We start from the raw sequence: 26,238 nt of genomic DNA, 5'->3' as shown, positions 1-26,238 counted from the left end.
ATCTCCTATATGAAAATTATATTTATTGAATACTCATTTTATTATAGACACTCTGTTAAGCACTTATATTATTAGTTCATTTAGGCCTTAGCACCACTGTATGAGGTAGGCATAGTAGTATTCCCATTTTATAGATGAGGAAACTGAAGCTCACTTAAAGTGTCTTGCCCATAGCCACACAACTAATCATTAGGAGAGCTGCAATTCAAACTCAGTCCTTTCTGTGAGGTTGAGCTCTGGTTCCTAGTGTGACAGTGCTTATCTAGACTGGGTGTCTAGAAAGGGTGAACCCAAATAGGTTTAGTGTTTCTTTGTCCCTTGGAAGATAGTCTGCAGCAATTAGTGAGTAATCCTCAGATGGGTGGTACAATTCAAGGGGCAAGGAAGATTTTCCTGTAACTTTCAGCTTTGGAAGCTTGGGGGGAAGGCCAGTGGATGTTCCTGCAGATCCACATGGGAAAAAGGGCAGTGTATACCCATGAGGAGCGTGCTGGCCCATGTCCCCTCAAAACCGTGTGACCATGCAGGGACTGCTTCCTTTTCCACATACAGCTAGATGCAAGCTGTATGGGCAGCACTGATGTTCTCTTGGCTGATTCAGGACTGTTAGTATGATAAATGAATATCGCTTTATTTCCTCTCTTATTGTGGTAAAATATACAACACATAAATGTAACCATTTTAACCCATTTTGAGTGTGCGATTCAGTGGCCTTAAGTATCAATACATTCTTATTGCTGTGCAAACATCACCACTATCCGTCTCCAGAATTTTTCTGTCATCCCAAATTGAAGTTCTGTATCCATTAGAGAATACCCCTCCCACAGCCTCTGATAGCACCATTCTACTTTCTGTTGGTATAAATGTAACTATTCTGGGTACCTCATATAGGTGGAATCATACCATATTCGCCTTTTTGTGTCTGGCTTCTTTCATTTAGCATAATTTTTTTTGTTTTTTGTGGTTTTTTTTTGCGGTACACGGGCCTCTCACTGTTGTGGCCTCTGCCGTTGTGGAGCACAGGCTCCGGACACGCAGGCTCAGCGGCCATGGCTCACGGGCCCAGCCACTCTGCGGCATGTGGGATCTTCCCGGACCAGGGCACGAACCCGTGTCCCCTGCATCGGCAGGCGGACTCTCAACCACTGCATCACCAGGGAAGCCCTAGCATAATGTTTTTAAAGTGCATCCATTTGCAGCATGTGTCAGAATTTCCTTCCTTTTAAAGACTGAATAATATTCCATTGTATGTACATACCACATTTTGTTTATCCATTCATCTGCTGATGGGCATTTGGGTTGTTTCTACATTTTGCTATCGTGGATATGCTGCTATGATCATTGGTGAGCAAGTATCTGTTTGAGTCCCTACTTTTTAGGTAACTGAAATTGTTGGACCATATGGTAATGCTATGGTTAACTTTTTTTTAGGAATCATCATACTGTCTTTGTTTCCTTTTTGTAGTGAGGAGGGGTAGTATTAAATATGCACACAGACATACAACTTAAGGGTGGTCATTTCATCTCAGCATGAATGCATTCATTCACCCTCTCCATTCATTTGTTGAGCACTTGCCATGTGCCTTGCACATAGTAGGGAATTAGCAGGTGAGTTGGACACAGCCTCTATACCTGAGGATTAGCATCTGTGGGGTTAGACATATAACCGAGCACTGGTGAAAGGTTTAATGCAACCAAACCCAGAAAACTCAATGAGATTTGAGCCTATTATCTCGGCTCAGAGAAGGTGCCAGATTTCACAACACCGAGTCATAAACATAGAGACTCAAAGTATTTCTGGGTGTGAGATGGCTCCCTCTTGCTCCCAAGAGAGAAGAGAAGGAGGGCAGCCATTGGGATCCTACGGCGGCTCTCACTCATCTCATCGTCCGGGCCCTTCACCCAGTGCCAGTCCCAGGACTCTCATCTTCCCATTTTCAGTAAACTAATAAATCAGGAGGTGTTTAATTCTCACTCTTTGATTTTTCTCTTAATGAGAACTGAAAACTAATGAAAGCTCAAGCCATGAGTGGGAAAAAAAATTAAAGGACCAGGTCAGGCCAATAATTTTCCTCATTATCCAGAGTACAACTGGGAATGTGAGGTGTAGAGCACCCACAGAGCTTGAGGAAAATGGAAATGAAAACCTGTCATGGCATGCCACATGGGCAGCCCCTCTCTGGACCCACATCCCTACATCCCTCTGATGCTCAGGGCAAAGACGGCAGGCCAATGGGAATGGCTTGCGGTGGATTTGAAAGTAGCAATCACAAACATCCACCCAAGGAGAGAGGAAGTGCCCACTCTTCCTTGCCCAAATGTTTATTTTTTCTGGTGGGTGTTTATAACAGGAGCACAGAATTTTCTTTGCTCCAGAGTTGTGGCACCTTCCACGATTTCCATTTCCTTTTGGAAATCTCAGTTTTATGAGATTATGTAATGAGTTTATGTAATTCCCATGTCACTTTCTCTTCTTAGTCCCCCTTTCCTGTTGTTCTGCTATCCGTTTGCCAGCCCCATCATCATTTGCTGTCTCTCTCCCTCCCAAGCTCTCTTTTCTCTCTCCTCCTGTATATAGACTTCCTCTCGGCTACTGATTTTGTTGTGGCTGCTGCTACTATTACAGAAAATACTTAATAAAGTAGTGGGAACAGGAAGATGTAAGCAGGAGAGAAAGATAGCTTCTAGCCTGTGGGATGAGGCAAACCAAGGTGAGCATTTGAAGAACTGGTGCTACCCTTAAGAGGTCCATACCTGGTCTCTACAATAATAGTTCAGAGAAATGGAAAAGTTTTGACTCTGAAATATGGACATTTAATTTACTTGTCAAGGTGGTACAATGGAGACTCTACCTGTCCCCAATTAAGAAAAGAATAGGGTCCTTATTGGCCACAGAAGTCTGAATTTTGGCTCATTCAGTCCCTTTTAAATAAGGCATAGTGCATTGCAAGTAAAGAAGGGTTTCCCATAATCTCAGCACTGGTTGTCTTTCATGAGTAAATTTCAGCTTACATTCCCACTGCTGGATCAGCGTTGACCACAGCAGCAAGTGCTTCATATTCTGGACATTCGAATCAACTGGTAAGACGCTCTTAACGGTCTTCTAAATAAGCCTGGAATCGTTTGGTTTTGTGCCTGCCTCAGAGTAAGAGCTCAGTCTCAAATTCTTCATGGGGTATATTTAAGTATAAGTATAATAGGTCTTCTTAACTTCATTCATTCATTCAGCAACATTTATGGAGTACTTACTATGTGCCAGGCATTGTAATAGATGCTGGGGACACATCAGTCAATAGAAAAGATATGGTCCCTGTTTTTGTGAGGCTTAGAGTTATTCGTAAGTAATGAACATCAAGTGTTAGGGATTCTGAGAAGCCCTGAAGAAATGGTATTAAGCTGAGCACTGAAAGAAAAGTAGATGCTTCTTCTCTTGAAGTCCTAAGAGAAGAACTTGGCAGCTAATTCCCAATAAAATATCGGATGCTTTCTAGACACGACTCAGAAACAAATCTCTAGTTTAATGCCATCTTTGTTATAACTCTCTGAATAGGACAGGGGCAGATCCAGGTTTTGGGTTCTGAAGATTATATAATTTGGAGGACCCTCTTTAAGGAAAAGAACACAAAACACAAAAATGAGACCTGACACGAAGAGAAGCCAGAGTGCAAAGAGACACAAGTCTTAATCAATTGTGGTTAAATATCTCAAGTTGGTAAATTTTACAAATCCATATGGTTACCAGGCAAGTGAGGGGCCCTCAGGCTTCAGCATCACTAGCCTTATAACTCTGCCTCTTGGCACTCCGTAGACGTCAAGTGCAAAGCCTTGGAGCATCAGTGCTAGGTGGGATCTTTGAGAGTATGTGATCAGGTAGCCCACTTTACAGATGAGGCCCAGAGAGGGAAAGAGGCTTGCTCAAGGTCTAACAGCTAGCAATCAGCATCTCAGCTAGTAACCCATTTCAGGTACCAATTACTAGACATTAGTAATGACTGAAACAGATTATTTCAGTTCTTAAATGAGAATATGTGAATTACAAGATCTAGTTCTTATATGAGAACCTGTAAAAAGGACTTCGAGGTGCATTTTGCAACCACTGCTATAAAATTTTTTGTCAGATAGTTCCAACATCTGACATCTGTTAGTTTTCTTTTCCCATGTGAGTTGAGATTTTCTGGTTCCTTATATGCTGAGTAATTTTGGATTCTATCCTGGGAATCTTGGATATTATAAGACTCTGAGCCTTATACTTTTGTCTTATTAGGCAAACCCACCCAGTTAGGTTCAGGTGGCAAGTTCTAACTAGCCTTCTGAGGAGGTTATGATTTCAATGTCAGTTCCACTCTCAAAGCCTCTGTAGTGTTATTCTGATTTGTCTCATGTCTGTGCCACTGAGTGGCCATTCTGGGACCTGGGCAGTGGTCTATGTCCAAGTTGAGGTCTCAGAGTCTTCGGTATGCAATTAAGGATCAGATCTGTGCATGTGCAGCTCAATAGGAAGTCCAGGAGTTCACACACAACTTTCTGGGGTTGCTTTCCCAAGCTCCTCCCTCTCTAGGAGTTCCTCGGTCCTTTCTAGTTCCTTGCGCTCCCCTCTTTGGTCCTTAAGCCCTAACTTTCTTTCCCCCACTCTCCTGTGCACATCTCACAAATTAACTAGAGATGAGAGGACAGAGTGAGAAAATAAGCAATAGGGGATCTGCTCCACCCTCCTGGGAGCACAGCTCTTCTAACTGGAGAGACTGTCCCCCAACCCAGAATCTAGACACCTCCTCACTGCTGCCCTGTCACTGCAAAGAGACCCCTTTCCCACTTCTAGAGTGAGAACTAGAGGGTTTCTTCTGATGCCATCTCTCCATGCCACTGTCCACTTCTGGGTTTGGGGCAGCAATTGAGTCTAGGTTGGGAGATATCATAGGACAACAAAATGCCAACGGCTGGTTTGGCTGTACTCCTCATTCTGGTTTGCTTCTTCAGTCAGCTACTATTTTCTTTCCAGCGTCCTCCAATACCTTTTCCATATCTTTTCCAGGTTTTATAGCTGCATTCAGTGGGACAGACAGGGTGGAGTCTGCTTACTCCATTATACCCGGAACCAGGAACCAAATGCATTATAGAGAGTATAAATAGTTCAGGAAAAATGTGGTGTCATACATTGACCTAAAATCAATCTAATAATGCCATTTAACTCTAATTAGATTTTAAATAACGCAGATTTTGCTTATAAATTTAGGAAGCATTTTGAAGAGTGCGATTTGTATAATCCAGTTAAAAAATCAGCCATGAGAAATTTAAATTCCTTATTTTCTCTAAAAATCTTTGCTTGCACTAAGCAGAAATATTCAGACCAATACACTGACCTTCAGCTCAAAATAGTAGGTACTTAATAACTGTTTGTGGTGACAATTTCTGATGGTGTTTCTACTACCAAAAATGCTTTCAAATTCACAAGCGTGGTTCTGAATTTCTGTGACAAACTAGATAAATGATTCCCCCAAACATATATTTTTAAGAGAATATAACAGCCTTCCCAAAGTGGCTCTAATCTACCTCCTGGTCTCAAAACTTGACATAATTTCACAAGTAGCCTTCAGCCGTGCTGAACTTCTCTCTCGTTCTTCCCTAAAGATATTTTGCCCTTGGAGCATCAATGCACTGAGTCACCATCTCCCCGTGGTTTTTGGATTGCTATTTTTTTCTGCAAGGCTCTCTGCTCAAATGTGTCTTCTCTGAAGTTTTCCACTCCTTCTCCAGGCAGAGCTGTGTCTCTCATCTCCAGAGACCTCAACCTACCTCTATTTATTTTACAAGAAACATAATTTTTTCCTTCTTTGTCTCTCTTTTCTGTTTACTTATGATCTCCTTAAAGGCAGGGACTTTGTCTTGTTCACCTTTCTGTTTCTAGGAGCTATTGCAATATTGGAGAGGAAAGAGAGGGAGTGGTGGGGCAAAATCAAATGGAAAATGAGAGGAAGGGAAGTAAAAGAGAAGACCAGAGGTAAAAGGCACCTCCCAAGATGCTTTGAAACTGACAAAACCCCCCGGCAAGTTCCTTTAAACTATCCACACAAGTAGCAGTGAGCTTTCCCTATGATGTCCTTTATCTCAAGTCCTAAACAAAAGGGATCGATTGAAAGGAGACCCCTTAGGATTTCAGGAGCCCTTGCCATTGACAATTGCATACAAAAGTGTAAGATATTTGCTTCTGAATTTGCCCTCTGCAGGTGTGCTGATTCAAGAGGTACAGGATGAAAATCTTGATCTAACAGAAGAATAGAAAGCATACACTCTTCATATTATAATCATTGTCAGATGCCTTGCTCCTACTTGGATGAGTTGCATGCAACAAGCAGAAGCCAGGAAGGGCTGCATAAATAAGTCCTAAGAAAGAGTCCCATTGGAATCAGAATGTCTCCATGCTTTAATGATTCTTTGGAATTCCAGAAAGTATTAAAAATTGGAATGATGTCCTCTAATAAAAGGAGGGAAATGTGTCCCTCTGTATAAAATGTGTCACACTGAAATGTTTCTCTTTCAAAAGTTTCTATTATAATTAAACATTGTATCTTGGAGATACTTTTGGTCTTTGAGAGAGATAACAAGTTTTGATGGCTGTAGCCCTGTAAGAATTTGCCTTTTAGATCAAGCATCTCAAAAATCGGTATTAAAGTCTTTCTTTGTTGTAACCACACTGGATCATGGCTCCCAAACAGAAATGTCCTAGTTGTTTTGTTATAAGTAATTTCTGTTATCTCCTGTCAACATCTTGGGTTGAGACCAAATATTCTACCCAGTGGTTGGGTTCATTAAATAATTACTGAGGGCCTATTTCTGTTTGGCAAAGGTGACTTCTTTGCTTCTTCTAATACTCTGTGCCTTTAGAAAATATTGTCTTAACATTTTCATTTTGAAATGATTTCCAAAAAGTTGAAATAATTTCCAAAACTCAAAATAATTTACAAAAAGTTGCAAAAATAGAACAAAGGATTTGCACATACCCTTTCATCCAGATTCCTTAAATGTGAACATCTTTCATAATCATAGTGCAATGATCAAAATCAGGAAATTCACATTGGTACAATATGTTGTCTACACTAAAGACCTCATTCATATTTCACTATTGCCCCATTAATGGCCAGGGTCAGGATCCAATTCAGGATCACATGTGTTTAGTTTCATGTCTGTTTAGCCTCGTTTAATCTGGGCTGATTCCTTAGTCCTTCTTTGTCTCTCATGACCTTGACACTTTTGAAGGGTACTGGCCAATTATTATTATTATTTTTTTTGTGGTACGCGGGCCTCTCACTGTTGTGGCCTCTCCCATTGCAGAGCACAGGCTCCGGATGTGCAGGCTCAGCGGCCATGGCTCACGGGCCTAGCCGCTCCGCGGCATGTGGGATCCTCCCGGAACGGGGCACGAACCCGTGTCCCCTGCATCGGCAGGCGGACTCTCAACCACTGTGCCACCAGGGAAGCCCGTGGCCAATTATTTTATAGAATGTCTTCAATTTGGGTTTGTCTTATGTTTCTTCATGATTTAATTCAGGTTATGACTGAATAGAGGCAAGAATACAGTAGCAGTTGCTCAGTTAGTTTAAGGTACAAAACATTTTTTCTTCCAATACAGAGATCTTACGGGGTGGGAGGGTGTATAAAAATAATAAGCCCTTGTATGTATAATTGAATTCAGCTAAGTCTGGATTAATACTCATTTGCAGTTTTTCTCTTCATCCTTCTTTTACTTTTTCCTTGCCTCTATCCCTTTCTGAGAGGACCACTTTTGATAAAGAAGGCTGACACAGAATGCTGGATCAAGGTATCTAATTCTGACATTCACCTGCCTCCAGGGCAGGTACTGGCTGTCCTAGACAGCAAGATAGTGGTTTTAGCAGCTAGAATCCAAAAGGGGGACAGTATGGCATGGTGGGGAGCAGGGACAGACATGCTCTTGTGTATCTGGTAGGAGACGGAGATGAGTTTAAACTCTACCAAGCTAATGGACCTTGGGCAAGTTACTTAACTTTGCTGTGGGGTTTAAATGGGGATAGAGTATGTAAAGTACTTAGCATAATGTCTGGCTTAGAGAATGTACTTTCTATGGACCGAATATTTGTTTCTCTCCAAAATTCATACATTGAAATCTAATCCCCATTGTGATGGTATTTGGAGGCGGGGCTTTTGAGAGGTGATTAGATCGTGAAGATGTGCCCTTATAAGAAAAAAATGCCGTTCTAAGAAGAAGCCAGAGAGCTGGCTCACTCTCCTTCTGCCATGCTGCCAGGGGATGCAACGAGAAGTCAGCAGTTTGCAACCTGGAAGAAGGCTCTCATTAGAACCTGCCCATGCAGGTACCCTGAGCCTCCAGACCTGTGGGAAATAAATTTCCATTTATAAGTTACCCACTGTGGTACTTGGTTAAAGCAATCTGAACTAATTAAGCAGTACTTAGCATTAGCTAAAGTCTATAAAAGTAATAATAACAATAGCCACTTCAAACAACTCTCCAGCTGAATCTGCCCATCCTGCTAACAGATGCCTTAGAGGGCTGTGCCCTGACCAACGGTCCTTGGCAGTATTTCTGAGAGAAACACGATTAGCTGCCTGGATACTGGAAGGACATCAACCTGTTCCTTCTGGCTTGGAGCAAGGCCTGAAGAGTGGTGTCTCTGTGCCCAGGACAAGCTCCTTCGACAGTTCTTGCGCTTGTTGAGGAATCAAAATCCTCTCAGTCAGGCTTAAGAGCAGGATGGATTTCTCCCCCTGTGTCTACTCTTGTTAGAACACCTCCCAGAGGCAGCTTCTGTCCCTCTGCTGGACGCCCAGGGCCTGGTCAACTCTCAAGAGCTATTCCTCACTTTCGCACCCTCTGACCTGTTGTGCATCAAAGTCCTAGTTCACTTTCCCTTGAATAGCTGCTGACCACTAGACTTGGGATGGGGTTGAACTCTCAAATGGCCACAGGGGCCAGGTAGCTAAGTCCACGTGTGAATGGAACAGAGTGGGAACCTCGGCCAAACACACAGCCCATGATCCACCTGAAGGGGAGGCCACTACTCAGTGCCAACCCAATGTTGCCAGGCAGGAGCATGGCTGTTTACCAGAACTGCTGATTTTCTAAGATAAACAGGAAATTGGATTTTTATGTAAAATCTCTTGATTATTAAACATAAGCAATAAACCACATTAAAAAAACAAAAAACTTAAACATGGAGTGAGTCTGAGGATTGCTAGTCTAAGACACTCTGATTTAGGATTTCAGAATCATAGAGCTTGGATGGACGTTGATCATTCTGTTTAAGCCCTTCATTTCAGGGAAACTGAGGCTCAGAATGGGGAAGGGACTCACTGAGGTTATAGAACCAGCCATTGAGGGGTCAGGTCTTGAACATGGTCTAGGCATGCATTAACGTTTAGTCTTTTTATCCTCTGTGTCTATTACAGCGACTGGTGCTCAAAAATAACTGTAGGATTAATGAAGGCATGAAGGATCATTCTCATGAATCTGGGGCTCGCCTCTCCTGATTTTTCACTGCAGAGCAACAAGAGAGAGTTGCATTATTGTGTGGGATATGAATAAGGTTGTTTTCTTTGCTCATGTGATTCACATGTGAATCTCATATGATTCATCCCAGAGCAGCGATGTGTAGGAGAAACAGTCCAAGAGTCATGAGAAGGAGCCCTGAGTGGACTCATAGTTGTTATGGACACGATGTGATGTCCCGCATCATGTAGAAACCCCCTCTCCTCTGCCATCCCCTCCCCTCACTCTGATTCTGCTCCAAGGCCTCCTCCTCCATTTGCCTTAGAAACACTTCCCTCACCCCTTCGCTGCCCAACTTTCCCTTCTCTTCACCCCACCCACTTAGACTTCCTGAGACTTTATCCTGTAGATGGTCTGAGTATGAAGTCCACAGGCTGCCCTGAATTTTGCCCCTTTTTTTCTAGTTTCTCCTGGTCTGTCAGATTCTCTCCCATTCTTCAGATGGTTTAACCAAAGGCTAAACAAGGGAACCAGCAAGATGAAGTTGCTTTTTTGGGGGTGTGGGGGATGGAGGGTGGGTAGAGAAGAAGTTCAAGACTGAATTTGGTTTGTGGCAAAGGGATTGGGGTGAGGCTGGGTAGGTGAGGCTGCAAACACATGCACTTTCGCAAGTGTTAAAATTCTCCCTTTTTCATATCTATATACTTGCAGTTAGTCCCTTACTCCCCACTCTCCCCTAAGTGGGTGAGCACATGAGTGCACAGAGAGGGGCGACCTCTCACTGTATGGATGGGCCCCTCCAAGAAGGCACGCTCTTTGGCACTTTTGACTTTCTGAAAACAAAACCACCCCAAACAGGTGTTGACACCAAGGTTTTGCTAAACTTGCAAAAATAAAATGAGGAAGGCTGCAAGTGAAAAAGACATTCTGTTTCAAGCCAGTAAAGTCCTGCTTGCAAACTTTAAAGAGATCCTTGGTGCAGCTTCTAAGACCATCAGAGTGCCCTTCTCTATAGGCTGTGCGGCCATGGAGACTCAGGGCTGGGGTTTGCTTGTTTCATAAGCAGATGAGTCTTGTTTATTTTAGAAGTAGATGCCTTACGAATTTTTCTTTACTTTAAAATACATATTGATATTGAATATCATGTTAACATTTGCTTTTCTTCTACCCTTTATTTTAGATGAAGCATAATCTTGTCACTCATGGTTTTTGCCCACCGTGGAGGTATTCAGGTTGGCAAAAGATTACGGTGTGTGCTTTTCTTCTCTTCAAAGGTTAAATGTAACTCCTGAGAGTTATTTAGTTTTAAAAAAAAGCGTGTCAGTTTGACAAGTCCCTACTATGGGCAGCAGAAGCTCAGCTCAGGGCTGGGAGTACAAATTTGGTTCCCATGCAGCTTGTCCTCACCGTCAGACTGGGAAGCCAGACTTAAAGCAAATGACTCAGCTACAGGCGAAGAAATGCAACAACAGAGGCAGGGACAAAGGGTTTATGTGAGGGCTGAATAAAAGCTAATACTGGGCTTCCCTGGTGGCACAGTGGTTGAGAGTCCGCCTGCCGATGCAGGGGACACGGGTTCGTGCCCCGGTCCGGGAAGATCCCACATGCTGCGGAGTGGCTGGGCCCGTGAGCCATGGCCACTGAGCCTGGGTGTCCAGAGCCTGTGCTCCACAACGGGAGAGGCCACAACAGTGAGAGGCCCGCGTACCACACACACACACACAAAAAAAACAACAAGAAAAAGCTAATACTTACTGAGTCCTCTCTGAGCATGAGGCCTAAGGCCCGAGACCTTTGATGAGGTCCCAAAGATTGGAACGTGCAGCACGGGTATAGGAGGTGCTTTGGGGTCCACGTTTGCTGTGTTGGCCTCCCCAGCTGAATATTGACTGGCGTCCATGCCTAAGCACTAGTCTCTGAGGGGTGATCGTTGCTAGGGAGAAGATGACACCCCTCATCTGCTTCTGCCCCTTCCAACATGTTCTAGAGCTTCCAGCTCAAGCAGCCAAGGCTTGTTCTCCAGCCCCTTCCACCCACAGCTTCCACCTCTTGCCTCACCCATCAGCAGGGGTCTTTCACTGCCCCACCCTCAGTCCTCACACCGTCGCCTTAACCCTGCCCTTGCCCATTGTCTCCTCCAGCCTCTCTAGGGGAGCCCCGAGCCTGCTCCCCAGGCTGCACCCGCCTCCCATTCCCCAGGGCTCCCTCTGCAGTCCCCTCATTTCTCCTCTAGCCTTTGCCCCAGGTCCCCTCTGTCCATCTTAGATCTGCCAGCTACCAGTTTCCATCACTGCCCACTCCCATCCCTAGCCCAGCTTCTTCCTCCCAGAGGAAGCCCCTCTCTTTCTGCCAGATTCTCCCGTTGGGGCTGGCAGCCCCTCCCCATCCCCATTACCTTCCTGCTAGCTACTGCTCCCAGGAGCCAGGAAGCTCAATGTTAGATGTCCCTCTTTCTGCCCTTGAACTCTGGGAGCCACAGGCCTTCCCAACATGGACATGTGTTTTTTAAATTTATTTTTGATTTTTCAAATCTACTTGCTTCTTTAAACAAAAATTTATATTGAAAAAGTGACTGATTTTTTTTAAAATGCTGAGTAAATAACAGGACAGGTGGTGGGTGAAGTTAGCAACAAAGATGGACGATCAGGAAGCGCTGTATTTCCCCATTCAACCTTACCACGGCCCAGTGAAGTTCACGTATGGACTGCTATCACCCCCACTTTGCAAAGGGAGCCCCATCTGGGTTCTGTGATGAATTCCTTCATGTCATATGACATAGTTTAAGGAATTGGCTTTATTGGGGAAAGGACAAACTTACAAGGCTGGGCTTGTCCCCTGAACCCCATCATCCCACTGAGTTTGGGTGCAGCCTTTCCCCCAGGAGGGTGGGGTGAAGAATCCCATTGGAGCTGGCTTGTTGCAATGGCAACAAAGAATGAGATCCTGGCGTCGCCTTGGGCAATTGTGCTCATCCAACCATGATCCCCATTTTATAGATGTAGAAACGGACCAGAGAAATTTAACAATTTGTCCAAGTCACAGACCAATTCCAGGGCCTAAATTCAAAACCAGTCTGCTATTTTATACACAAAGAAAAAAGACTTTATGAAGTAACAAGGAGGGGAAGACCTCTGCTCTCTGGGCTTCACCTTGTATCTCTGAGAAGTGAGGTGATATTCTGTGAGGACCCAGCCAACCCCCTGGTGTTTTGACCCTTTCCCCCTTCACCGCACTCCCTTCTGCTCCCCACCAGAGCCGTGTTGGCACGTTGGGAGCTGTGAGGGCTGCTGCAACCCATCTCCTTTGCTGATTGTAAAGAAGGCTTAGCAAGAAACTTCCTACGCTTAACCCTCTATGCCAGAGAATTAGTACCCAAATTAAAATGATTTCAACAGTTTACATTTTAAAATACCTTATAATCACTGGCAATGGTTCATGGTAGAGCTATCTATAGAAATTTTTGAGATCTTGTACATAAGCCTCAAGAGGAAAATAGGAGCTGTTTCTTTAATTCTTATTACACAATTTTTAAGAAACGCTTTCATATTCCATTCAACTCTTTCTTCCCTTTTTCCTTTCTCTCTCACTGGTTCTGAAAAATAAGTGTAGACATAAAAATGCAGGCTATAGAAAGCTGACTTTTTCTATATCTAATAAAAACCTTGGGGAGTAATTGAAATAATTTGGCACTGGCAGTCAGGTTACATGCTGCATAATATCAAAGGAAAAATCCGTAGTGAGGAAAGCAGCAGAAAACAGGAAGATGTGCTGGAGAATAAAGCCAGGACATTAAATAATGAGTAACTATGAGAAACTTAAAAAATTATTTTTATAATTACATCCTTAGAAAAATAGTCAAGAAGCATCTTCAAAGAAGTTATACTAGACAAAGTGTACACTCTCTGTATTTCTAAGGATTTTGAATTTAAAGAAAAGAACAGAAATACTCCTCACCCCCAACTCCACCCCGGCATCTATTCATTAGATAAAAGTCTGACAGAAGCCATGGATTTCAATCAAATTTTGACACACATGTTTTTTCGTGATTAGGCTATCCTCCCATCTCCTTTCTCCTTTTTTATCTCCACGATCTGAATTTTAAAGAAATGCTGTCAAGACAGTGTACCACAAAAGGAGAGATGTCTACTATAAATTGTACTGAGTACTTTTCAGAGAATTTTACTTTGGTCTTTTAGATTTTACAGAAGATGGCTGCATTCATTGTGGGAGAAAAGTGACGTTGAGATGGCACGTCTGGGTCTTGTGAGAGAGAAATGCTGGTGTCACAGGCACATGGGGAGAGTGCATCTTCCAGCCTGCATTTCTGGCCAAATCCTATTCCTTATTCTGCACCCTAACATGGACTCTTGGCTGTGGACCTTGGGCAAGGTCTTTACTGTTCCTTCATTCAGTTTCCATCTAGATCTTTTTTTTTTGGTTGTTATTTCTATATAAACCCAAAATCTGTGGGAAACAGAAATATTTTAAAAAAATGAAAGCTATCACCCATAATTTATCAAACATAATGATTTTGGTGTATTTTCTACCAATTTTCTTATGTACTGCTAGTTTTTTCTTTTTTTTTCAAAATACAGTAGATATTAAATTATACTATCCAATTTTATATGCTAATTTTTCTTTTGGCAGTGTTTTGTCTTTCTAAATAAAAATATATGGACTTTTAGTCCTCATTTTCTAGAGCTGCATAATATTCCACATGGTGTTTTTGTGTTCTTTGTTTTTACAGTCTACACCAACAGAGCTTTTGACAGCACTGGGACTGTTTGAATATCTCATTAAAGGAGAAGAGAGAGAGCAACAAGGGGTCAGTATTCACTTTGTGTCTATGATGATTCTTAGCCAGGTTGTATGACAACTTTCCAATAAACTGTTGGTCATGTTCATACGCAGAGAGACAAGGTTGATTTCTTTCTGTGGGTCAATCTCGGATCATAGACCGGTGACTGTATTATCGTTGTTGGTGTCTGACTGGAGTGAGATAAGCTGGGTACAAATTCCAGCTCTGCAACTTTCTATTCTGTGATCTGGACAGGGCTCTTGGTTCTCTCTATGCCTCTGTTTTCTCAGCTGTAACAGTGTAGATATCATTACAAGTTTCCAATTCTGAGAAACGTATTTTAATACATTTAATACTGGGTTGAGCGCTGTAATCAATGTGTACATTGCCATTTTTCTTTCCTTTTTCCACCGTTAACACTCTCCAGAGCTAATACAATCAATGATATCTTAGAATTGAATATAATATGTAATATAATAAATACTTGCTTTATAGTTTGTTGAAAGGATTAGGTGAAATATTATACATAAATTGTTCTTAGCGTTTGGTAAGAGATCAGCAATCAGCTATTATTTTATTAGTAAGAAAAAAACTATGTTGTCCTTAGAATAGAGCATTTGTTCTGTGTAGAATATATATGATAAACAATACATTATTTGTAGGTCATATATTTAGATAAAACTTGTACTGCTTGGAAAATTCCTTAATACTCTGTTGATTAGAGATGGCATAGATGGCAAATAGGTTTAACTTTATGTGCCAAGTCTAATCTGTTGATGATGATTGTCAGGTGTGCTGTGCTGTGAGAATCACTGAAGCAGAATAGCAGACAAGAGTGCTAAGGTGGGTTAGTTAATATCTTCCCCAGACTTTGGAAGATGGAGTGGCAACACACAGACTAAGTGTTTGCCATCTCTGCATTATGTGTCAGCTCATTAGGTACTAGCCAGGCCATGGTTTATCAATCAGGGGTTTCATCAAAATCTTGTGGACTGAATCTGGGTCCAAGGTGGGAGGTGAGAACCACACAGGTAAGAAACAAGCCCAGAAGACACAGATGTCTGGGAAACATGGGAAGCTGATGGAGACAATACCCTGAAAACACGTTCCCTTTTAAAATGGCTTTGGGGGATTTCAGCCACAAACTTTTAGCTATTTTTCGTGAAACTCCAACCCCAGTAGAAATGTGGGAGACTTTGCAACATAAGGGAGGGCAGAGTCTTTGCAATGACCTTGATTTCGCTCAGCCCTTGTTCTGCAAATGCTCACTTAGGTCTTGCTTCCTGAGCCTTGATGCCCTGCACCTTGGCCTTTCTAGAGCTTTGCTCTTGGATGACTGAGGTGCCCCTGTGGTCTCTACCTTAATGGCATCTTGTCTTGTTCTCTTTTGCTATGGGTAAAAGGCTTTAAAAGGGCCCCTCTCTCAGAAAAGGAAATGGTATTGAAAAGGGGGACTGTTCATTTTATTCTATGTTCATTATTATCTAATCCTCTGCTTTTGTGGTACTTATGAAATAAAACCAATCATTAAAGGCACATTGGTGAAAGTTTAAATGGAACACTACATACCATTTCTTGAAATGTTCTGGTAGTCCCTGTGATTGCAGTGGTTTCTTTTCCATAAACGAAGGTAAATAGAGTTTTCTTTAACTCTGAAAGAAATATATATGTGTATATTTAATGACAGGACATTCACATGATGGAGTTAAAAGAAACATGGTTTTATTATGAGTTTTTAAATGTGAAAATGAACTCAGAAAATCAAATCTCTGCAGGCACATTTTCTCTAAACTGTCAATACATTATTAGGAGTTGTTATAAGAAACAGTTCTACAAAATGGGTTGCACTGATGTGATAAGATCAAACTTTTTCTTCTTTTTATGAAGACTTCCAGTCATCCCTTTCTAACCTTTTAACCAAGAGCTGCTGTAAGGCTCTTGAGCAACTGGTCATTTTTACCAACTTGGTTATTTTGAATCTGATCATGTTCCCTTTCTTCTTTTGGTTGCTGTGAAGCTGTGGCAGACACTCCTGTTGTCTTTCAGATCCATTTCTCCCCCTTCATCCATTTTAATAGAAGTTTCAATAGGACATGTGTCTGCCCCGAATGATGACTGCTTTACTCAGCTTCCCTTGCAGTTAGGAGTGGCCACTTCACTAAATTCTGGACAATAAGATGGAAGGAGAAGTATCCAGTGACAATTTCTGGGAATGTTTCTCAGGAAACAATTGGCAGGTGACCCTTGCTTAGTCCTTTTTCTCCATTCTGCTGCCCACAATAGGAATGCTGTCATCTTGGACTATGGGGATAAGTTCTACACTGAGAAAACAGAGGCGTGAGCTGGAAGGGCCCTGGATCCCTGAGGACCAGTGGAGTTGACCTCCCATATCAGACCTGGACTGCATATGCGAGAGAAATAAACTCATCTGTCATCTTATTTAAACCACCCATACGCTGAGTTTGTCCGTTACTTATAGCTGAATCTAATACTAATGGACACAGATTTTAGAGACAAATTTTCAACCAGCATCAGGCTGTAACTGCACATATTTTAAGTCACTTTATTGGCTCCTCTTTGTCCCATCTTTGATCTTCTATCTTCTTTTACCAAATTTTAATTTAATTTAAATGGAATTTAATGTCATGTTCTCTATACTTTTATAGGCTTCCTAAAATCCATTTTGAAACAAGACCAGGTATAAACTAATGAATAATAATTAAACTCAGATATATTTGATTATTCCTCAAGTGTATTTTACCTTCTCTTCATTATAATAAACTTCATATCTCACAACCTTACATAAATCATCACTTATTTTTAAGGTTATGTAAGTCTCACTCATTGTATTGTGGTGCTTTGCCTACTGTCTCAGTGTTTCAGGTTTGGGCACTTAGAACGCACTGTAAGTATCGTTCTCTCTGAAGTCTGAGGAAACCAATAATAATAGAAAAAAAACTTGTGGTTATCAAAGGGGAAAGGGGGAGGGAGGGACAAATTAGGAGTTTGGGATTAACACGTACACACTACTATATATAAAATAGATAACCAACAAGGACCTACTGTATAGCACATTCTTTTCTAAGTTATTTCGTAATAACTTATAAGGGAAAAGAATGTAATGAAGAAGCTAATACAACACTGTAATCAACTATACTTCAATTACCACCCCCCCAAAAAAAAGAAACTACTAGTAACAGTTCTTAATAGAAGACCAAGATCTCTGAACAATATTTTAATTATGGAATTTTTGCTTTGTGGTAGAGTTTTGAGGTGAGTGATTTATTTTACTTTTGAAAATCAAAGCTACCCATGCGCATAGTTTTAAAAATCAAATTCATTTTACTTGAATAATGTTTAAGGGGCCTTACTATGTTCCAGGCACTATTCGAGGCACCTGGGTCCTACTGGTAAATGAAAAAGATGAAGATCCCTGCCCCTGTGTCATTGACATTCTGGCAGGGAAAAGGACCCACTAAACATCACGAATAGGCAAATTATGGAGCATGCTAGAAGACAGTAAATGCTATGGAAAAAAGGGAGGCAGGGGAGCTAGGATTAGAGTGGTCAGAACAAGGCTTATTGAAAAGGTGGATGTGAGCAAAGACTTGAAGTGGTGAGCCTTACAGAAAAAATAGTTGAACTATTTTCGTCTATAAGGCTTGTAGTGATAAACAGCAAGCTCACACTCCCCATTCCTCCCCATTTCTCCATTCCCAGAGGCAATTAATTTCAACCTTATTTGACTGAGTCTCTTCATATTTTCTTTCTTATCTCTAAATAACATACTTTCAAGGCTACTTCTTGATTTTCAGTCTTTGGCATTATCTATTCACTTCCCACTATCAAGAGGAGGATTTAGCTATTCACAACAGATCTATGATTGCTTTTTCTTCTCTTTACAACGCTTTCATTTCCCTGGAGTTAATAGCTGCCTTTGTTTCTTTGTTTAATTTTCTTAAGTGTTTATCATCAATTCACCCTTAAATCTTTTTTACAGTTGTTTGATCTCTTTCAATATGCTCTGATGTATCAGATAGTTGATTAATTTCATCTCCTAGTGGAAATCTCTCCTGGGTCCTCTTGCCCTGCTTAATCAGGACTTGTTGCCCTCTCACTCTGCTGCAGAGCAGATATCCTATTTCCTGGAAGACCACATTTTTCTTATATTTGATGGAGAGTACTTTTACGTAACGTTTGAAGGATGTGTGTGAAGTAACATTACTTTTTTTAGCATCTGAAAATGTTTTTATTTTTGACTTAGTGAGGTGTAGGGTGGTGAGGTATTGCTGGTGAGGTGTAAGGCGGGCCCAGAAACACAGCTTGCACCATAAATACAAACACAAATAAGGGTTAATAGGACTTGTTGGGGACGAACTTCAAGTAGAGAAGTAACAGTGTTCACCTGGTCCCTGAACTCTCATTATCTCATAGAAAAGTGTCTTAGACAGGACATAGCTAGACTGGACACATATGGGACACCCTATATATTTTTAGGGAAAGCAGGTTCTGGTGTTTATAAGTTGCTATATAATAATAATAATAATAATAAATTTCAGGGATAGGTAACTGTTTTGTTAAAAAGGAGGAGTTCCAAACAGGATGAATCAGCTTCCTGTTAAGTACCAATAGGAAAGAGGAAATGGGTCTCCAGAATTATCAGTTTGCCTCTTGTTGACTGGTGTGGTAGACTTAAGAATAGCCTCATTATCTTTGACACCCCTACCCTTAAATGTTGGCTGTCTTGTTACTTCTTTGACCAAAAAGATATGGTGGAAGCGACACTATGCCAGTTTTGGCCTGGCTTTTAAGAATCTTGGCAACTTTGGTCTCTTGGAGCCCTGGTCCACCACCTAAGAAGTCTGACTATCTTTCTGGAGACACCATGTTAAAAAGGCCCTATAGTGGAAGCAACAAAGATGTCCTTCAATAGGTGAATAGATAAACCGTGGTACACCCATACAAAGGACTATTATTCAGCAATAAAAGGAAGTGAGCTATTACGCCATGAAGAGACATAGAGGAAGCTTAAGTGCATATTGTTAAGTAAAAGAAGCCAATCTGAAAAGGCTACATTCTGTGTGATTCCAACAATGTGACATTCTAGAAACGGCAAAACATGGAGACAATAAAAAAATCAGTGGTTTCCAGGGGTTAAGAGGAGGGAGGCGGGTATTAGCAGGTGGAGTAACAGGGGCTTTTTAGGGCAGTGAAACTAATCTGTACAATACTGTAATGATGGATATATGTCATTATGCATTTGTCAAAACCCATAGAATGCACAACACAAAGAGTAAACCCTAATGTAAACTATAGACTTCAGTTAAGAATAACGTATCAATGTTGGCTCTTCATTTATAACAAATCTACCACACTAATGTGAGATGTCAATAATAGGGGAAATTGAGGAGATGAGGGAGTATTTGGGAACTCTCAGTACTTTCTGCTCATTTTTTCTGTAAACTTAAAACTGCTCAAAAATTAAAATTTATTTAAAAAAAAAACAAACCCTACCTGGAAAGGAAAAGAGATCCAGCTAAACCCAGGCTTCTGGTCACCCCTTGTCAGGCACCCACTTCATGTGAGTGAAGCCATCTTGGACCCTCCAGCCCAGCGCTAAGTGAATACTGTCATGTCCATGGTCAATATTACATGGAGAGGAAGAATTAGCCAGCCAAGCTCTGCCTGAATTCATGACCTCCCAAACTGTGAGGTATAAAAATGCCTTGTTTTAAGCCACTAAACTTTGGAGTACTTTTTACACAACAATCGATGTGCAGAACAGATGCTTATAGAATTCTGGGTTAATATCGTTTCCCCTCAGAAGTTTGAAGGAATCGATCCATTGGATCCTGACCTACCTATGTTGTTGTCTGAAGCCATTCTGTGCCTCAATCCTTTGAGAACCTGAGTAGCACCTGTTCCAAGTGTTCTGAAGTGTCATGATGACAGGCTTGGTGTGGTTCTATTTCCATTCAGTGTTAGACACACTTTCAACCTGGAAATTCATGTCACTCAGTTCTGAGAGGTGTTCTTGAATTATTCCACTGATGATTTCTTCCTTTCTTAGAACTCCTATTATTTGGATACTGGGTCACCTAGACTGGTCCCCTAATTTTCCTAGTTTTTCTATCTTAGTTTCCATCTCTTTGTCTTTTGCTCTATTTTCTGGATGATATCCTCAACATGATTTTTCAATACATCCATGAAATTCATCTTATGTCATTAGTATAATCTCCCAATGACCTTTTTTGGTCTCTGAATATTTCTTTAATTTTAGTATAATGTTTTAATTTCGTGACTGTAATATCTCCTCTTATTTTTTTGAAGATATCATTTTAATTATTTTTATAAGTAGGATATTAATTAAAGTTAAAAAAATTTCCCCTTGGAGCACTGTCTCTGTTATCTTGAAGTTGTTTTTCTGTTTGTTTTTGTGTTGTTTTTCACATTCGAGGTTGGTCTCAGATATCTGATGATCTTGGGTTGTTGGCTTATGTGTAAAAGTGGAAACTAGCTGAAAACTCAAAAGCTGATTGGAAAGTGGGCCTGCTGGGTGTGGCTTGCTGTCTATGGCCCTTACTAGAGGGTGGACTGGCTGGGCCTTTCTCAGGGAACCCCTGCTGTCCGAGTCTTTGGGGCTTTCCTCTTAGGATGTGCAGATTCCCCAGAGAAGGGTCTTCTAGTGTCCAGCTGGGTTGCCAGCCCTCTGGGTCCAGGGGTGGGTGGACTTCAGGTTCAGCATGCTTGTGTTTTAGCACAGTGCTCCTACTTCCCCTTGTCTGCTGTCTTCCAGTCCAGAAGCTCTTGATTTTAGCATCTGCAGAGAAGAAACCCTAGTCTTATATCAGAATAAGGGAGGGGAAGAGATCCGAGGATCTAACTACTTTTTCAACAATCTTTCAACCAAGACTTGTTTTTAGCCTCACTTTCATTTCTAGAGCTACCATACGGAGCCAGTTCCCAAGGCCTCTGGGGTTCTGTGGTGTAGACTGGGTTGCTTCTCAGCTGTCCCTCCTCCTAGTTTAGGATGCAACTTTCTTGAATCGACAAAGTCAGTTACCACTTGTCTTTCTGCTTTCTGGCTCCCAACATTTTGTGGCTGTTGGCTCTTCCTGTTCTCTTTGTCCTCGTGGACAAATTCATTTACTGTCATTTTAGTGGGGTTTTCTCAAGGAAGAGAAGTAAATGCTTTGTTCAATCTGCTATCTTACCCAGAAGGCTGAAATGAATACTTTGTACACTGCATCATCTACACCCTCTGCCATGACTATTTTATTACATTTTGAAAAAGCAGATGGGAAATGGACACTAGATCTGAGTTCAATACTAAAATAATTTCACAGTCAATAAAGAGGGGTTATTTTCCTTTGGGAAAGTAATGATTACCAATATTTAGCCAGAAAGGTATTTTTGATAATTCTAAAAATGGAATTTATGTACTGAAATATTGTTTTGTTCTTGACCTCCTCATGGAGAGTAAACAGTGTGGATGTTAATATTATAGATACAGTTAGTCACACATTACAGAAAGAACATAGAAATCTTTATCAATAGGCAAAGAGCTCCATTACTATTTCTGACCAGAAACAGCATCTAGAATTTTGGGATTAAGGTTTTGTAACACTAAGTACTAGAAACTATTTCACCTAAAAAGTTACTATTTTCTTTCATCCCCATTCTCAATACATAACCTCTCTTTTAAATCTTAGGAACTGAATTTCTCATGCAGTGCTCAGGAATTCTGAGAAGATAGAGGGATCAGTACAATATGTTGAGAAGCTTGTAATACAATATTTGAGATGCCTATAAATGGAGAAGATTGCTTAATAGAAAGCTATTTACATACAGGGTCAGTGAAACTTGAATTAATAGGCTAAACTGAGGATACCGTGCATAGTAAGGTTAACGGTGATCACCATTCTGGTTTCAAATTCCCCTCTTCTCGCTCCCCTCTCCCTACTTGGACTCCAGTTTCCTGTATGATCTTTATTTCTCTTTTTCCTCTGTTGTGCATCAAAACCCAGTCCAACGGGTTAGTAGAAGAGGTAATAGCTTCAGTCCTGTAATTTGAGGGGTGCAGAGAAGGAGTGTTTGAAAGTTCTCTTCCTCACACATTCCCCAGTGTCTAAGGTAGGATTGCCCTCAGCATTGAGAGTAGGCTTGGAGGTTCACCATTTTAAATTCCCAGTTTTATCAGCTCCATCTATTGTAGGGCCTGGGAAGTATAGCCCTTTCACTGAGGACACACTAGTCATATTTTGATTTCTAATACCAAAATTCAAAACAGATAAATCTCAGAATGTCTACTAGTTGCTTTCCCCAACATGGGCTCAGGTACCACAAAAAACACTTTCTCCGAGAGCCATCTAATGACCGCCCCCCCACCTCATTTCGCTATGGCTGAAAGAAAAACAAAACAAAAGAAAGAGTAAAATTAAGAACAAGCCTCAAGAATAGTGCAGACAGGGCTTCCCTGGTGGCGCAGTGGTTGAGAGTCTGCCTGCCGATGCAGGGGACATGGGTTCGTGCCCCGGTCCGGGAAGATCCCACATGCCGCGGAGCGGCTGGGCCCGTGAGCCATGGCTGCTGAGCCTGCGCGTCCGGAGCCTGTGCTCCGCAACGGGAGAGACCACAACAGTGAGAGGCCCGCGTACCGCAAAAAAAAACAAAAACAAACAAACAAAAAAAGGAATAATGCAGACAAATTAAAAGGGTTGTTTTAAAATTGAAAAAATTAGCACCTCCTATGTTGATTCCAAGCAGAATCCACTTGGAGGGAGGCAACAAAACAGTTTCCCAAAGGGCTTAGCATATCAGAGGTTTTTTGGGATAAACCAAGTGAAATATTATTCAAGCAACAGTGATGTATCAGGTCCTGTTTCTGAGTCTATTTCTGACTCTCTTTAGCAGCACAGCTAGTTTGGGTATAAATTCTGAGACCCTGTGAAGCTGAATGGGAATAAGTCACACAAAAAAGACTGGGGCTTGGAAGGTGAGTGAGAGATAAATGGTAACATTTGATGTGAAGGGTTAGGACAGGGGAGTGGATTGGGATAAAGTTGGATAATTTAGAGACTAGACAGGCTTTATTCAGGGACCTCTACTGCTAGGAAGTTTTAAGACAAGGGTGGATAATTTGCTTTCTGATGTGCATGGAGGTCAGGCCAGCATGGGGCCAGGGAGATGGATTAAAGAACTTTTAAAATTCCTTTTAGCTCTTTGATACTAGCCACATCCCAGAGCCCTGTGTAACCCCTAATTCACTGCAACACAGGAGAACCAAGATTTCAGCCTCAGAGAGAGATAAACATGCAGAATATGACTCGCTGTGTATTCAAAGAGCCTGGCAATGGGCTAATTATGCAGGGGGGCTTGCAGGGTGAGGATGACTGCAGAGGAGGTCCCAGGAGTTCAGACATGAAAAGATTAGCAAGACAGCATGATAGATTTTTGAATTTGGCGCAGCAAAATAGTAGAGGGAAATAGACTTCAGGGGCATCGTGTTCAATAATTCATAAGCTGCTATACTCACACAAGGCTTCTTACCTGTTAACTTTCCACTAAGATTCCTTCCTCTGCCCTTCTCTGAGCTTGTGGCATTATAACTCTCTCCATCCTGGCTTTTGCCAGCCTCAGATTTGATTCTAGGCCACTGTATCAGGGTAAACTTTAAACTGTGATAAAACTGAGGGATTTAAGCCTGTGGATGCTTATAAATCTGAAAAGATCATTTGTAGCATAGAAGATTGTTTTAGTAATCTCAACAGTATTTCTCAAAGGATGCTCTGTGCAACACTAGTTTCTTGAGACATATTTTTCTCATAAAACAGACACACATTCTACATGGTTCTGTGGTCAGATTAGTTTAAGAAATGTTTCATATTATACCTTGGAGCTATACACAAAACTTTTGGGGCTTACTGAAGGCTCTGATAAGCCTTACACTGAATAAACCTGTTTCCCTTTATTTAAACCAGCATTTCCAAAACTTATTTGGCCTAGGAATCTTTTTAAAAAGCGTGCATAATACCTTTTAACATCTTGTGGAGCTAGCGTTTCACAGAAACAGTTTTTGAAGAATACTGATGAACTATCTCTGTGATCTATATTTGAGCTTTATGAGATGGCCTAAAATCTCAAGTTCAGTTGGTTACAAGAATTCTACTAGAAAAATTTGGAGGTTGTACATTTACTTTGATCAATCTAGATTGCTGTAAAATTATATCATTCTGGACAAAAATTCACATCAATGCTTAATTTATCTATTATTGACCAAATAGCAGATCTCTCCTTTGTTTTACTCTTTCTACCTGACTACTGAATTGATAATTTTACTTTAAACTTATTTTCTCCAATTTGTTGACTGTGCATTTACTTTAATATTATGATGAATTTTGCTAATTTCTTGTAGAACATTTATTATCGAACCCACTTAGAAGTCCAAGGGCTTAAGTTACACTGATTTATTTTTATATGCGTCCCGTTATGCAGCTGGTGATCAAATTCATGCTGTTTATACTCCTCCTCCCGTGTTCCTGGTGTTTTCCCTGAAATGTTAATTCCTGAAAATCTGATTTGATTTAGGCAATCTGAGTAAATGCAAGGGAAGGATGTTTGTAGATCGTACCACACTCTGCAAATATAAAGTGATGTCATTATAAACTTAGTGATTCTTTTGTTGAGTACCTACTATGGTGCCACACTCTGTGCCAGGGGCTAGGGCTCCAGAGCGAAGTCAAGCTGAATTCTGGAACTCGAGATGCTCAGAGTCTGGTATGGGGTGGGTGGAGTGGGGAGACAGTGAGTAAACAGTTATGACAAGTGAGATGACATTGGTATTGAAGGCACAAAATAGGAGCACAGGAGAGAATCGTATAGTCAGATGGGGGTTAGTATGGAGAGGCCGTCAAAAGGAACTGACCCCTGACTGGTGGTTGTTGAAGCATGAACGGGGGTAACTAGATAAGACAAAGCTGAGGTTCAATACCTATGAAAAATGCTCAAACTCACTAGTAATCAAGAGGTTACATATTAGAAGAGCAATAAAATACTTTTTGTTAGATCGGAAAAAAATTAAGAAGATATTTGTCAATATCCGGTATTGACAAAGGTGTGGGGAAACAAGTATTCCTTTTTTTTTTTTTTTTGCGGTACGCCGGCCTCTCACTGTTGTGGCCTCTCCCGTTGCCGAGCACAGGCTCCGGACCCGCAGGCTCAGCGGCCATGGCCCACGGGCCCAGCCGCTCCGCGGCATGTGGGATCTTCCCGGACCGAGGCACGAACCCGTGTCCCCTGCACCAGCAGGTGGACTCCCAACCACTGCGCCACCAGGGAAGCCCAAAACAAGTATTCTTATACAATATTTGTGGGACTGTAAATTGGTGTAGCCATTTTGGAAGGATTATAAAAAATTAAAAATATATACATTCTGATCCAGTAATTTTTTTCTAAAGACATCCTCACATGTAGTCATAAAGAGAACCATAGAATGTTCATTACAGCATTATTGGAATTAATGAGGATTTGGAATTAAGTTGACTGTCCATCAGTAGGAGAATAAAACAACCATACTATGAAATACCATTCTGCACAAGAATGGAAAGTGTTTCAAGAAGTATTGTTAAAGCATTAATTTATAGTATGTTATGCATAGTATGATGTCATTTATGGGAAAACCCCAACAAAGCATTTATTTCTTTATGTACAAATACATAGAAAGGGTCTGTAAGAAACCACACTAAATTGATAACAGGACTTTCTTCTGAGAAAGGGAATGAAATTGGGAGAGGGCTTTGGCTTTTTACATTATATAGCTCAGTATTTTTTGTAAAATAAAAATGTATTCATGATTTGAATAAATTAAAAAATAAAATTAAAAACTAAGTAGGGTCAACCCCCCCCCCCAAAAAAAAAAAAAAAAAACTAAGTAGGGTCAAGGGAAACATCACCGCAGAGG

General features: G+C 41.2%; 1 protein-coding gene across 2 annotated transcripts in view; it reads right to left on the bottom strand.

Annotated features, from left to right (window-relative positions):
• Nucleotides 1–26,238, bottom strand: part of AOAH (acyloxyacyl hydrolase) — a 179,296-nt gene that overhangs the window by 39,120 nt on the left and 113,938 nt on the right. For both annotated transcript variants that reach the window (XM_007446115.1, XM_007446116.1), the window contains one exon: nucleotides 15,849–15,931. In XM_007446115.1, coding sequence (XP_007446177.1) covers nucleotides 15,849–15,931 — 83 coding nt within the window. The remainder of the gene's footprint in view (nucleotides 1–15,848; nucleotides 15,932–26,238) is intronic.

This window comes from Lipotes vexillifer, unplaced genomic scaffold (genome assembly GCF_000442215.2).
Source record: "Lipotes vexillifer unplaced genomic scaffold, Lipotes_vexillifer_v1.1 scaffold822, whole genome shotgun sequence".
Lineage (NCBI taxonomy): Eukaryota > Metazoa > Chordata > Mammalia > Artiodactyla > Lipotidae > Lipotes > Lipotes vexillifer.
This window is presented reverse-complemented; position numbering and strand designations above follow the sequence as displayed.